Source organism: Amyelois transitella, chromosome 21, assembly GCF_032362555.1.
Source record: "Amyelois transitella isolate CPQ chromosome 21, ilAmyTran1.1, whole genome shotgun sequence".
NCBI lineage: Eukaryota > Metazoa > Arthropoda > Insecta > Lepidoptera > Pyralidae > Amyelois > Amyelois transitella.
The window spans coordinates 6,566,509-6,579,084 of NC_083524.1; the positions used below are offsets into that span (position 1 = coordinate 6,566,509).

Genomic DNA, 12,576 nt, shown 5'->3' on the forward strand with positions numbered 1-12,576 from the left:
TGTAGTTAATCGCCTCCTACGACATCCCTAAGAAAAGAAAGAACACATCAAATTAAAAGTGCAAACGGAGTCTTTATTATTTACTAATATTATAGAATAAACTTGTATCACTATTTTTGGTTAGGAGCGATTCAATGGAGTAAAACTTTCTTTATGTCGCAAACAATTTGGTAACCTATTTACTTTTACATGCGCCAATTCGCTTTTCTGCCACTACAAAAAACATTAAAAAAAACTCATGCAAACTCAAAATCATAACAAAAATACCTCGTTTACCGTGTTCTTTCACCAACTTTCAAAACTAATATCTATAAAGACACTCACAATATAAATCATAAATAAGATTTTCCCCATAATAATAAAATTGAATGATAAATTTATTCAACTAAAACCAAAGTTTCTTTTGAAAATAAGAAAATGGATATACATTTTAAATTAACCCTAATAAATCCCAGTATACAACAAAAATCACAACTACAGGACCTCGGTAATTTTTATAGCAAATTAAAGTTAAAAAATAAATAGCCTCGCTTTTAAAATTAACAATAATATTTTTCCTACGTATTACTTTTTATTATATTATATTCGTCCGATCTGCGATCATAACTTCTCACTGTGGTCCTTTTAAGATCAACTTTTTTTTATCTTTGTTTTTTATTATTCCTTATAAAAATTATCGCGGATAAAATTTTAATGCATTAAAAAAGATGATCGTCAACCAAAATATTCACATTATTCAAACATTCACACGCGAAATGTAGCTAACGTAAATATTTTCATAATTATCCTTACTTTATTGGTATGAACTTCATAATGTTTGAAAGAAATATTTCCCAACTTTAAATATTTTGGTCCACGACCGCCAAAAGGCAGCGTTAGTGTTGTTAGTTAGCACTTACTTGCGTCTGCAGGCCGGGGCTTACTTTGTGAGCGAGCAAGTGCTTGATCAGCGTCGTGTTGGACGGGTTCGATTCCAGCGCTTGGGACAAGTGGGGGTGGGGGGCCGCCGGCTGACTTGTTGGCTGAAAACCGTTGCTAATGTTAATTTATTTTATACTAGCTTCGTCGTCCGCGTTAAAATACTGTTATGCCCTTCTCTGTACATACATACATACATAAAATCACGCCTCTTTCCCGGAGGGGTAGTCAGAGACTACCTCTTTCCACTTGCCACGATCTCTGCATACTTCCTTCGCTTCATCCACATTCATAACTCTCTTCATGCAAGCTCGGCGGTTTCGGGTACTTCTGTACTCCACACTATATCGATCAGTGATACGTTCAATGGTTCGGATATCGGTTAAGTTTTATTGACATGAAAGGCGGACAAACAAACAAACAAACGCGCAAAATGAAGAGTCGCGATAACTCCCGTACCCGTGGAAATTTCGGGAAATCCTCTCTCAGTGCCAAACGATGCGTTGTCCGTCAGTCAGTCAATCACTAAGTAACTTGAGAGTAAGCGTCATACCTGCGCCTGCGTCACAGCAGGTTTCACTTCACCCGTTGGCGTTTTATTCGTCAGCTGCGCTTTCAGTATCGGCGATGAAGGACCTGTTGTGAATATATTTTAAGTTATAAAAACTAGTTACACGACAACTTTGAATATTCTATTGTCTATGAATTTTTAGATCAATTACTAGTTTATGCGCATACATAAATCAAGCCTCTTTCCCGGAGGGGTAGGCGGAGACCACATGTTTCCACTTGCCACGATCCCTGTATACTTCTCTGCATGCAAGCTCGTGAAATTTAGTGACTATTTGTGTGAATTTATTATTATTAGTTTACGCATGAAAATTTTTATTTTAACTTTTGTGGAAGGTAATAAAGTATATATTTACCTGCAGGTGGGTTAGTTCTGTTCTGCACATTCCTCGACCTGATGCCGATGTATGCTTGCTGAGTTTCCCCCGAAGACAGAGTCACAGTATTAGGGCCTACCGTACCGCCGAATACAGTTCTGAAAATATATATCACGCGTAATTGTTACAAGTTTTTGTGCTTTGGCAAGAAAAAATCCGCTGGCGAGTTCGCATTGCTCTAAGTCCAAGGCCGAGGTTCGTCCCATCTGAGAGCCCCATTGCTGTCTTTTGTCAAAAAGGCTGTGGGGGGAGCGTCAAGCCCTCACCTAAAACTGTCCAGCTGTAATAGTATATACCTCATCTTCTCTTCCGTGAATCCGTTGCATTGCTCAAAGGCAAGTCCAAGACTCAGGTTCGTCCCACTGGGAGCCCCATTGCTGTCTTTTGTCAAAAAGGCTGTGGGGGGAGCGTCAAGCTTTCACCTAAAACTGTCCAGCTGTAATAGTGTATACCTCATCTTCTCTTCCGTGAATCCGTTGCATTGCTCAAAGGCAAGTCCAAGACTCAGGTTCGTCCCACTGGGAGCCCCATTGCTGTCTTTTGTCAAAAAGGCTGTGGGGGGAGCGTCAAGCCCTCACCTAAAACTGTCCAGCTGTAATAGTGTATACCTCATCTTCTCTTCCGTGAATCCGTTGCATTGCTCAAAGGCAAGTCCAAGACTCAGGTTCGTCCCACTGGGAGCCCCATTGCTGTCTTTTGTCAAAAAGGCTGTGGGGGGAGCGTCAAGCTTTCACCTAAAACTGTCCAGCTGAAGGCTTTTGGGGGGAGCGTCAAACTGTCCCGCTGTAATAGTGTATACCCTTCAAACATGTATAAGGTGTGTATTACACCACATACCTGACAAGCCTGGGGAAGTGCTGCGGCGCTATGACCCCCTTGCGGCCCAGCTTGCCGCAGCACGCCACGTACTGGCGGTACATTTCTGAAGCGTCGCTCATATGAAGATAGGAAATTAAGACCTCATCTTCTCTTCATTGAATCCAAGTCCAAGACCCAGGTTCGTCCCATCTGGGAGCCCCGATTGCTGTCTTTTGTCAAAAAGGCTGTGGGGGGGGGAGCCTCAAGCCCTCGCCTAAGTCTAAGACCCAGGTTCGTCCCATTGTTGGCTTTTGTCAAAAAGGCTGAGAGGGGGGGAGCTTCAAGCTCTCACCTAAAACTGTCCAGCTGTTAGACAATACCTGACAAGCCTGGGGAAGTGCTGCGGCGCTATGACCCCCTTGCGGCCCAGCTTGCCGCAGCACGCCACATACTGACGGTACATTTCTGAAGCGTCGCTCATATGAAGTTAGGAAATTAAGACCTCATCTTCTCTTCCGTGAATCCGTTGCATCCGCTCGCTAGTTTGCATTGCTCAAAGGCCCAGTTTCGTCCCATCTGGGAGCCCCGATTGCTGTCTTTTGTCAAAAAGGCTGTGGGGGGGGGGGAGCCTCAAGCCCTCGCCTAAGTCTAAGACCCAGGTTCGTCCCATTGTTGGCTTTTGTCAAAAAGGCTGAGAGGGGGGGAGCTTCAAGCTCTCACCTAAAACTGTCCAGACAATACCTGACAAGCCTGGGGAAGTGCTGCGGCGCGATGACCCCCTTGCGGCCCAGCTTGCCGCAGCACGCCACGTACTGGCGGTACAGCTCGGCCGCGTCGCACGCGCTGTTGTCGGCGGGGGGCAAAGGCTCGTACGAGGAGCGGAGCCACGCTTGGGCGAAGTGCTCGTTTTCCTGACCAGAAATCGAGTAGATAATTTATATTTTTATTTTATTTTTTATTTTAATCTTTATTAAGGAAACATGGTTGCCTATTAATATTATCTTATACTATGGTGCATAAACCAATAAAGTTTCCTCTGTTTGCTAATACACAGTATCGAAAAGACAAAGAAATTAATATATAGAAATTATTATAGTACCTAAGTGTGTTAAACATAAACATATTTACATATATATTTACATTTACATACATACATACATAAAATCACGCCTCTTTCCCGGAGGGGTAGGCAGAGACTACCTCTTTCCACTTGCCACGATCTCTGCATACTTCCTCCGCTTCATCCACATTCATAACTCTCTTCATGCTTCTTCTCTTCTTCACTATTTATATTAATTATTCATATTAGTGCCGTGTGGTTCCTGGCACCGATATAAAAAAGAATAGGATCCATCTCTTTCCTATGGATGTCGAAAAAGGCGACTAAGAGATAAGCAAGCAAGCACATTCAGCTGTACGGCTTTATGATGGAATTGAGATTGAAATAGTGACAGGTTGCTAGCCCATCGTCCAAAAGAAGAATCCCAAGTTTATAAGCCTGTCCCTTAGTCGCCTTTAAGACATCGAAAGGGGCGAAGCCCTGTTTTTCTTTTTTTAACTTCGTGCGAAAATCGGACCCCGAATCGGTTTTATATAATCCTGTTAACACTTCGAGTAGGTCAGAAAATCAAGGCAGAAGAGGGAAGGAATTACACTCTTACTGTCGTTTGACTTCCCTGACCTAGTAAACATGAGATCTTATCCATGATTCGATTATGGTGGACATATTAAGTTGCCTAAAAAAGGTAGATTATCATACGAATATTTTTTTCTCGCCGTAATAAATTGATTATTTATTATAACCTACAATGTATATATGTATAATTTCTACGTATACATACTTGTATCGTCTTCTGCTGCATATGAGACTGCTGTATGCTGGTCATCGGAGAACCTGTCACTGTCACATTAGGGGGGGCGCTGGTTTGTTGGGGCTGCTGTTGGTCCACTGTTGGTTTCGGTGTTGGAGTTGGTTGTACTTGCTGTGAAACAATCAAAATAGCAATTCAAACACGTTTTTATCCTTAACTAGCTGTGCCCGCGATTTCTTTCGCGTAGAATAAGTACTTATTTTGGGCATCATTGAATCCCGCAAGGATGAATAATTTTCACCGTTTTTTTTTTCACATTTTACATTATTTCTTCGCTCCTAAAAGTGACAGAGTGATGTTATATAGCCTAAAGCCTTCCTCGATAAATGGTCTATTCAACACAAAAAGAATTTTTCGATTTGAACCAGTAGTTCCTGGGATTAGCGCGTTCAAACAAACAAACTCTTCAGCTTTATAATATTAGTATAGAGTATAGATGGGGTAGATTAGCTGAAAATATACAAGGAGAGTCTGAATGGAAAGGTAGGAGTAGAAGGGCCTGGAGGTACGTACCTTGATCAAATTAAGAAATCGCCTAAAAGAATAATCTCTCGATTGACTTACTTTAATTTACAAATATGTATGTACATACATACATATAATTACGTCCATTTCCCTTACGGGGTTAACAGAGCCAACAGTCACGTTCAGCTGTTCGGCTTAAGATGGAATTGAGATTCTAACAGTGACAGGTTGCTAGCCCATCGCCTAAAACACATATATAAAGTACATACTTTATAATGTACATAAAAATAAATTAAAACACACCTCTTTCCCGAAGGACGCAGACAGAGACTTACAAGAAGAATCCCACGTTTATTAGCCTTTCCCTTACTCGCCTTTTACGACATCCATGTGATTCACCCCATTCTAAAGTAACGGGAACCACACGGCGAGTTTCAGTTTTTTTTCCCCCCTCCGTTGTTCACTGTACCTGTTGTTGTTGTTGTTGCTGTTGCTGTTGTTGCTGCTGCCTGTCCTGAGCCTCGCGCTCGGCCAGGGCGCTGGGCCCGCTCACGGTCTCCACCACTCGCATCAGAATGCAAGCCCTAGGTCCGTAGCTCTGAGCCTGCAAAAGTTTATCTGTTTATTGCAAAAACACGTTCAAAATAAGCATATTGACATTTTTTTTCTTTTGGTGCTACTAAATTTAGTGTCATAAAAACATTCAACCAACATAAAAATATGATTAACGCGACATATAATCAAAATTTTATGAACTAGCCAGTCGCAGTAGATTAAATAATTATTTTATTGTTGCTAAACATAATATATAATCACATCTATTTGCCAACGAGAGAGCCAACAGCCATAAAAACTAAAACAACATTATGAAATAATCACAACAATAAACCAAAAATATCACATTACTAGCTTTTGTCCACAGCTTCGTCCGCGTGAATTTGTGAAAAGTGTAGGACCACTCCATCTGATATCTCCAAGTGATATGCGTATATAGTTAGGACTCTTTTAGGCGATGGGCTAGCAACCAGTCACTATTTGAATCTCGATTCTATCATTAAGCCAAACATCTAAACGTGGCCTTTCAGTCATTTGATGACTATTGTCTTTATCTACCCCCCAGGGAATATAGACTTAATTGATGTTATGTACATCACTACATAGTATAAAACAAAGTTGCTATTTTAGTCTGTTTGTCTGTATGCTTAAATCTTTAAAATTACGCAATGGATTTTGATACGGTTTTTTTGTAACAGGTAGAGTGATTCAAGAGGAAGGTTTTTACGTATATTTTTTTCCGAATTTTGCACCCGTGCGAAGCCGCGGCGGGTCGCTAGTAAATAATATAATAAAAATAAAAAGTTCCTCAACACTGTTACCTCGACAGTGAGCAGAGATACAAGAGTGTGCACCAGCCCCGGCACCCTGGCCACCGCTTCGCTGGAGTACCCTCCCAGCGAAGTGAGAGCGTATATGCATTCTAGTGTGCACACCAACACCATTATATCGCGGAGGGTCAATAGGGAACATACGTCGCTGTAAACCTGAGGAAAAATAAAAAAAAAATCTTAAAAAACGAAAAAATATTTTTTTTATTTAAATGTCGCAAATTTGCAAGGCTTGTTTGGCTCAGTGGTAGTTTTTCTTGGGACATTCTTATGAGGAACTTATTCACGAATGCATAAAGGCATTTCACTTTTTTTTATAGCTTTGATGTTAATTAGAGTGGTAGAAAAAGAGAAAGATATGACATTGCCCATCAATCATGAACGTTCCTACGGAACGGTCATGATGTCAGAATTACTTTTTCTAATCGGCCTGGGTCTTGTATTTGTTTGTGTTGAGTTTCAAAATCTTGGATTTCGAACAATGACTAACTACTAAACAAAATTTTAAACATTATTTTTATGGATTTCGTTTAAAACTTCGAACATTTGAAACAATTTTAAAAGAAAAAAAAAAGCTAAATTTAAATCCAACCTTTTCTCGGTGGCCATGTCCAAGTCGTCCTCGTATCATTGCTATCGATTTGAATTTGGAATAATGACCCTTAAACCAAAGCCCAACCAAAATGAAACAAACAAATTTTGAATTTGGAAGTTTTGCAACTGACCTTAGCCTCGGTAGATTTAATCAAAGCGTCCTCGTTAGCTTCGTTTTGCGCCAACTTGTTCAGAAGTTCCAATGCGGCCAGTACGCGTGCGCGGTCCACCGATACTAACGCGCATTGGATCGTGGATAACACGTGTCGGGATATTAGACATGTGGCTGGGTCCTGAAAGAAATAAATAATCAATAGTATATACCTAAAGTCACGTCTAAGTTGCGGGGTAGACAACTATCTTGAAAAGACTTAAAGGTCACGTTCAGCTGTATGGCTTTATCATAGAATTGAGATTCAAATAGTGATATGTTACTAGCACATCGCCGACAAGAGGAACCCCAACTTCATAAGCCTATCCCTTGGTTGGAGTCGCTTCGTGTAAAAACCTGACTCACCCAATTCGGGATTAAGATTAAAGACGCACCCTGAACTCCTTTCAAAATCAATATCGGTTCATCCATTCCAAGTTAATGCCACAGACACACACACAGACAAGCACGTCAAACTCATAACACTCCGTTGTTTTTCGATTTTTTTATTAAATAAATAAAAAATCTGTCTGCTGGAAGAGATTTTTTTAAATAAGCAGAACCTTTGTAATTTAGTTTTTTTGTGATTATAAGTCTCGATGATTTCTGTGTACATAAATTAATAAATAAACAAAAAATATACCTTTATAACAAGTTCCGTGGCCACATTCCCGAGCGTGTCGAGGCCGGATTGTCGGAGGGATCCCACCCAGCAGTTTGCGCATAGCAAAAGGAACCTGGTGGCAACATTATATTCATTTTATTAGTATTCATTCATCTGAGTAGAGGTGCAACTTTTTTTGGAGATGGCTAAGTCTCTGTAATGTAAAACATGGTAAGTTACCTACAAGACAGGAATCTAATTATTATATTAGACAGGAAAACCCTGTGTAAGCGACAATTTCAAAACAGAAATTAGGCTTCTCTTTCTTAAACGTGGGTTATATTTATAAGATAACCTAAAAAAGTACCTGATCAGACTAGAGTTCTGCACATTATCCGGCTTTCGAAGGACCAAAATGCAAATGTCATCTGACTGAAATAAAGCACAAGAACTCAAACCTTACCAAAGCAGAAAAGATACATATCTAGGGGCTATAATACCTTACGAATGTAACGTTTACCTGATCAAGCACAAGACCATAAGAAGTCAAACCTTACCTGATGAGAGTAGTGTTCTTCGCCAGATACTGGACGTTGTCCTCGTGGAAAGACAGAGAGCGCACTATGGAGGCGACCTGGAGCACCCGCTGCGTGTAGAGGCAGGCGGCGCCGCCCGGCAGCTCCGGCGCGAACAGCTGCGACTCGTCCGACGGCTCCGTCACCCAGTCCTCGAGGATGTCCGGGTGCTGTGGGGCACATTGCAGGTGGCAGTGTATTCTTTATGTTGGTAACAAGCCGATTAGGTACTTCGCGGTCTTAGGAATTTATAAAAAAAACGTTTTGGTATGATAGTGCAAGTAGCCTTAAAATTATCGCCAATCTTTGTAAGACAGAGCCATATGTCTATCGACAGCGCCATCTTATTAATTTCTCCGAACATGAAATGCAACATGGTATGTATTGACCGCGTTGTAGTTTCACCGATTTGCTCTAGATGGAGTTTTTATGTGATTTTACCGAAATGTACTGTTTTTATATTATATGCATTTCATATTCGGTATTGGAGTCACAATAGCCACTTTCAAACATAAATAACTTACCTCCTCCATAATCTTCTCAATGACATCGTCTTCTTCCCCGCCTTGCATCAGACAGTCCGTCAACGCGTTATGAGCGGCCAACGCCTGAACCATCAGCTCTGGCTGTTCCACACCAACTTGTATGAACTTGGTCTCGTCAGCCAGTTCCTTAGCCCCTCCACCACCGGCTCTCATCTTCCAGAACTCGTCTGGGTAACGACCCCGGGCCTCGAAATACGAACGGCCTATTGTGTCGCGAAGACTAGCTGTAAGGAATTATAAATGGTTTAATTATGTTTTTTACGCTCGCGGTTCGTAACAGCAAGAGTGTGGACAGTCGAATTTTTGCGATGTAATAACCAAATATAAGAATTATTTACAAATCAGTCACGATATCTCATCATCACCATATTAACGTGTTAACACTTTCACATTCTAAGCTACGAGTTTTTGGGGTCAGCAGTGGGATTTGAAAGCGTGCCTTTGGCTTACACCTGAATGCTTTGCTGAATATGGCACTCTTAGTTATTAACTATCATCATTTAATCCTGGCTATATTTAACAGTTATATGACATTAAAAAGTGAATTAACTTACCATGATTATAAACTCCAGCATGGGCGAGCAGGAAGTCCAAAATATGTGGTGTAGTAGCCAACGGCAGTCTATTAGAATGGTCCGCAGCTAAGACCGTGCACACATTGACAGCGAAATCTTGTTCATTGGGCATCGGAGACAACAATGAGAGGGCAAGCCTCTCTGAAGGCCCAGCAATCCGAGTACCGGTGCGGAGGGTTTCTCCTGTAGCTGTATAGAGGATGGATGTTAGTTTTGGGTTGCTGGGAGTAGACAACTCAGCTTTAGTGTGAATGATATTTAAATTGAGAATCTGACAAGATTGAATTTCTTTTCAAATCAAATCAAATCAAATCAAATCAAATCGTTTTTTTTTATTTCTTTAACTAGCTGGCACACATGAAAATATTATCCCTGTCAATTCACGAGCATCATAGCATATAGTGCATTACATATCCCGCTGTAAATATGTAAATGCTACTTTAAAAAAAAAGAGACATGATTTTGCAAGTTTCACTGTGACAATTTTTTTTCTGATTTCCCATTAGAATTATCTTCTGAAATAAAGTTTTCAAATTCATTTCTTATAATTGTTTATCAGTATTCTTAATAAAAAAAATGTTATTGAATCACACAAGGCCAAGTGTCTACAAAACATAAAGCATATTAAAAACAGGTGTAGATATGGAGAAACATAGTGACTGGTTGCATCCTCTTGGAGAAGACTGCAAAGAAAATAGAAAGTGCCAAAGTGAAATAAAGTGTTACTTATAAAACAAATTCAAAGTATGAATGCTCCTTGATTGCTCTTATCAGGTAACATCATTGGAGAAGATTTCTAAGAACTTCTTTTTAATCCATTTTTGACTCATTGTCTTAGAATCAAATAAGAATTTGCTTGTTCTCATAGTTAGTAAAAAAAATCATAATAAATTAGTTCAAAGTAACAGAAAAAGCAATGAGGATGTGAATCTGTATACCAAAACTTCAACAATAATTTTGACAATTTAATTATACAAATGTAACAAAAGTCCAATTACCTCGTTCAAATACAGATTCGCTCACTATGTTTCTCGCTATTATCATTTACCTGAAATGTAAATACCACCACCGAATGATATTCGCGGCATTCCGCCACCGCGGGAGCCCCTCCTGGGGTCCTCGTCGAGGTCATTGTCATCGTCCCGGCCGGGTGGTCCTTTGGCTCTTTCATATCTAGGGTTACAATTTAAAAAATAAATATATACCTATATGGGACACATATTGAGCTAGCCACAAAGTAAGTTCGGGACTTTTGTTATGTTTATAACAAATACCAATATAGACAGTGCCAGGTTTTTTAACATATATGTTCACTTTGAAACTATGCCCGATGAGCTGGCATTTAAAGAGTTAACAATTTGGATGGAACAATGTAATCTCTACCTATACCTCTAGAGAAGAGGTATGTTTTTAATATGTATGTTAGTTCTAACTAATAGACTGTGAAAAGGCAAGTTTATGGAAATGCAGCATAGCGGTGGAGGGTGTTAATGATAATAATAAGCAATATAAGACAATAGGTTGTTGTTGTAGTATGTCTCGCAATTCAGATTCAGAGTGCCTTGTGGCACACGCCTTCTCATGAACTTTCCCACTGGAATCTGTCTCATGCCGGTCTTCCAGAGAGGAGGGGTAATCGGAACCATATTCCATTAAATTCGAGAAATAAGGCAGGTTGTTATCTTCAGTAATTAGTCTAGAAGTTATGATGCACTGATTATTCATACTTTTGATTATAATCTCACTGACAACCACAAAATGGAGTAGCACATTTCTAAAGCCACACATAGGAGAGCATTAGAGAGCTGGACATAGCATACTTTTTCCACCTTCCATTTGACCATACTCTTTGATATTGTGCTCCTGATTATTTAACACTATTTTACAAAACTCTTACACAGTTACTTTAAACAACTTAACCACACAGTAAACTTTAAATTTAATACAAGCAAATGAAATTACTTCTCCAAATGCATAGCATAAATCCTCCTAAGTAATGTAGATCCATTTACACAGGGGTGCGGCAGTCTCAGTGGTCGTAGAAATGTCTCCCAAGTATCATTTTGATTTACCTAAAATTATAATTTTGCTTTTGTTTATTTAAATTTTCTCTTTTTACAGAAAGCATCATTATTTTAAGAAGTGCAGTTATAACCATCTCCTCCAACATTTGTATAGCAAAAATTTTAATTTAAAAACAAATTGAGATTTATTGTGAACAGCAAACTGTGAAGGAACACAGGATAATATACCTTACTCAATCCACCCCGTTGTTGCACAAGGGAATAAAAATGATACAAATCAATTTCTATACCATTTATAATTGGCGGCTTCCATGGTATGCTGGAACATAAAAATATTTGTAAAAATGTCATGATATATAAAGTATGTAATAATATAATCCAGTAAGAGTTCAAATATTTTTTTGTTGTATTCCTCTGCACAGAAAATACACAAAATAATACTAGTAAAAATTATAGCTATGCTGTCCTTTTACATACTTTTTAGACTCGTTAAACTGCCTCAATTCTTTCAGGAATGATTCTTTGTCACGAATATAATGCCGGGATTTAGTATTTATTTGCGATTTAGCCATTTTTGATGCCTAAAAGAAAAACTGATAGACGACACAAAATCAACACGCAGCTCTCTTATTTCACATATAATAATCTGTACATGAATACACTGTTACACAAAACAAATATTTGTACGTAGAATTGTAAAAATTTATTGAAAACTTTAACAAAATAATAATTTGTTGTAATTACGCTAGATACTTGATTACATTCATTTTGACAGTGACAACGCGCTACCGGTCAGTAGACGCGAAGTTGTTTTGTTGCCATTGCACAAAACCCCCCGTTACATAAAAGGCCTCAAAATAGCTATGTTCATTTCATACCTTTTATATGTATGTTTGTTTCGTCGAAACCGATACGGATATTAATATATGATATTTTTATTACTTTGTTTATGGGTGAATTCGCAGATGATTTCATTTGGTGAAAACTATTGTAAGTAATGGTAATATTCGGTAGGTCGGAAGGGACATTTTCTCTAAACATTACATAAAGACGCGATAAGATTTTTATTAGTAATTAAAGACCCGCACCGGCTTCGCACGGGTAACATTTATTTATACATGTAA

General features: G+C 39.2%; 1 protein-coding gene across 9 annotated transcripts in view; it reads right to left on the bottom strand.

The window, feature by feature from the left end:
* The window catches only part of LOC106135596 (AT-rich interactive domain-containing protein 2), a 33,569-nt gene extending 21,351 nt beyond the window's left edge, over positions 1-12,218 (bottom strand). For 6 of the 9 annotated variants that reach the window (XM_060950194.1, XM_060950198.1, XM_060950193.1 and 3 more), the window contains exons 1-16: positions 11,930-12,218; positions 11,681-11,771; positions 11,391-11,500; positions 10,477-10,601; positions 9,408-9,617; positions 8,833-9,077; positions 8,291-8,478; positions 7,773-7,866; positions 7,110-7,271; positions 6,376-6,540; positions 5,470-5,603; positions 4,505-4,649; positions 3,405-3,574; positions 1,845-1,963; positions 1,472-1,554; positions 900-1,022 (exon numbers count right to left, since the gene is read on the bottom strand). In XM_060950194.1, coding sequence (XP_060806177.1) covers positions 900-1,022; positions 1,472-1,554; positions 1,845-1,963; positions 3,405-3,574; positions 4,505-4,649; positions 5,470-5,603; positions 6,376-6,540; positions 7,110-7,271; positions 7,773-7,866; positions 8,291-8,478; positions 8,833-9,077; positions 9,408-9,617; positions 10,477-10,601; positions 11,391-11,500; positions 11,681-11,771; positions 11,930-12,024 — 2,259 coding nt within the window. In that variant the 5' untranslated portion in view covers positions 12,025-12,218. Of the gene's footprint in view, positions 1-899; positions 1,023-1,471; positions 1,555-1,844; positions 1,964-3,404; positions 3,575-4,504; positions 4,650-5,468; positions 5,604-6,375; positions 6,541-7,109; positions 7,272-7,772; positions 7,867-8,290; positions 8,479-8,832; positions 9,078-9,407; positions 9,618-10,476; positions 10,602-11,390; positions 11,501-11,680; positions 11,772-11,929 lie in introns of all 9 variants that reach the window. The other 3 variants (XM_060950195.1, XM_060950196.1, XM_060950192.1) reach the window with 3 other exon arrangements.
* Between the last annotated feature and the right edge of the window lie 358 nt (positions 12,219-12,576).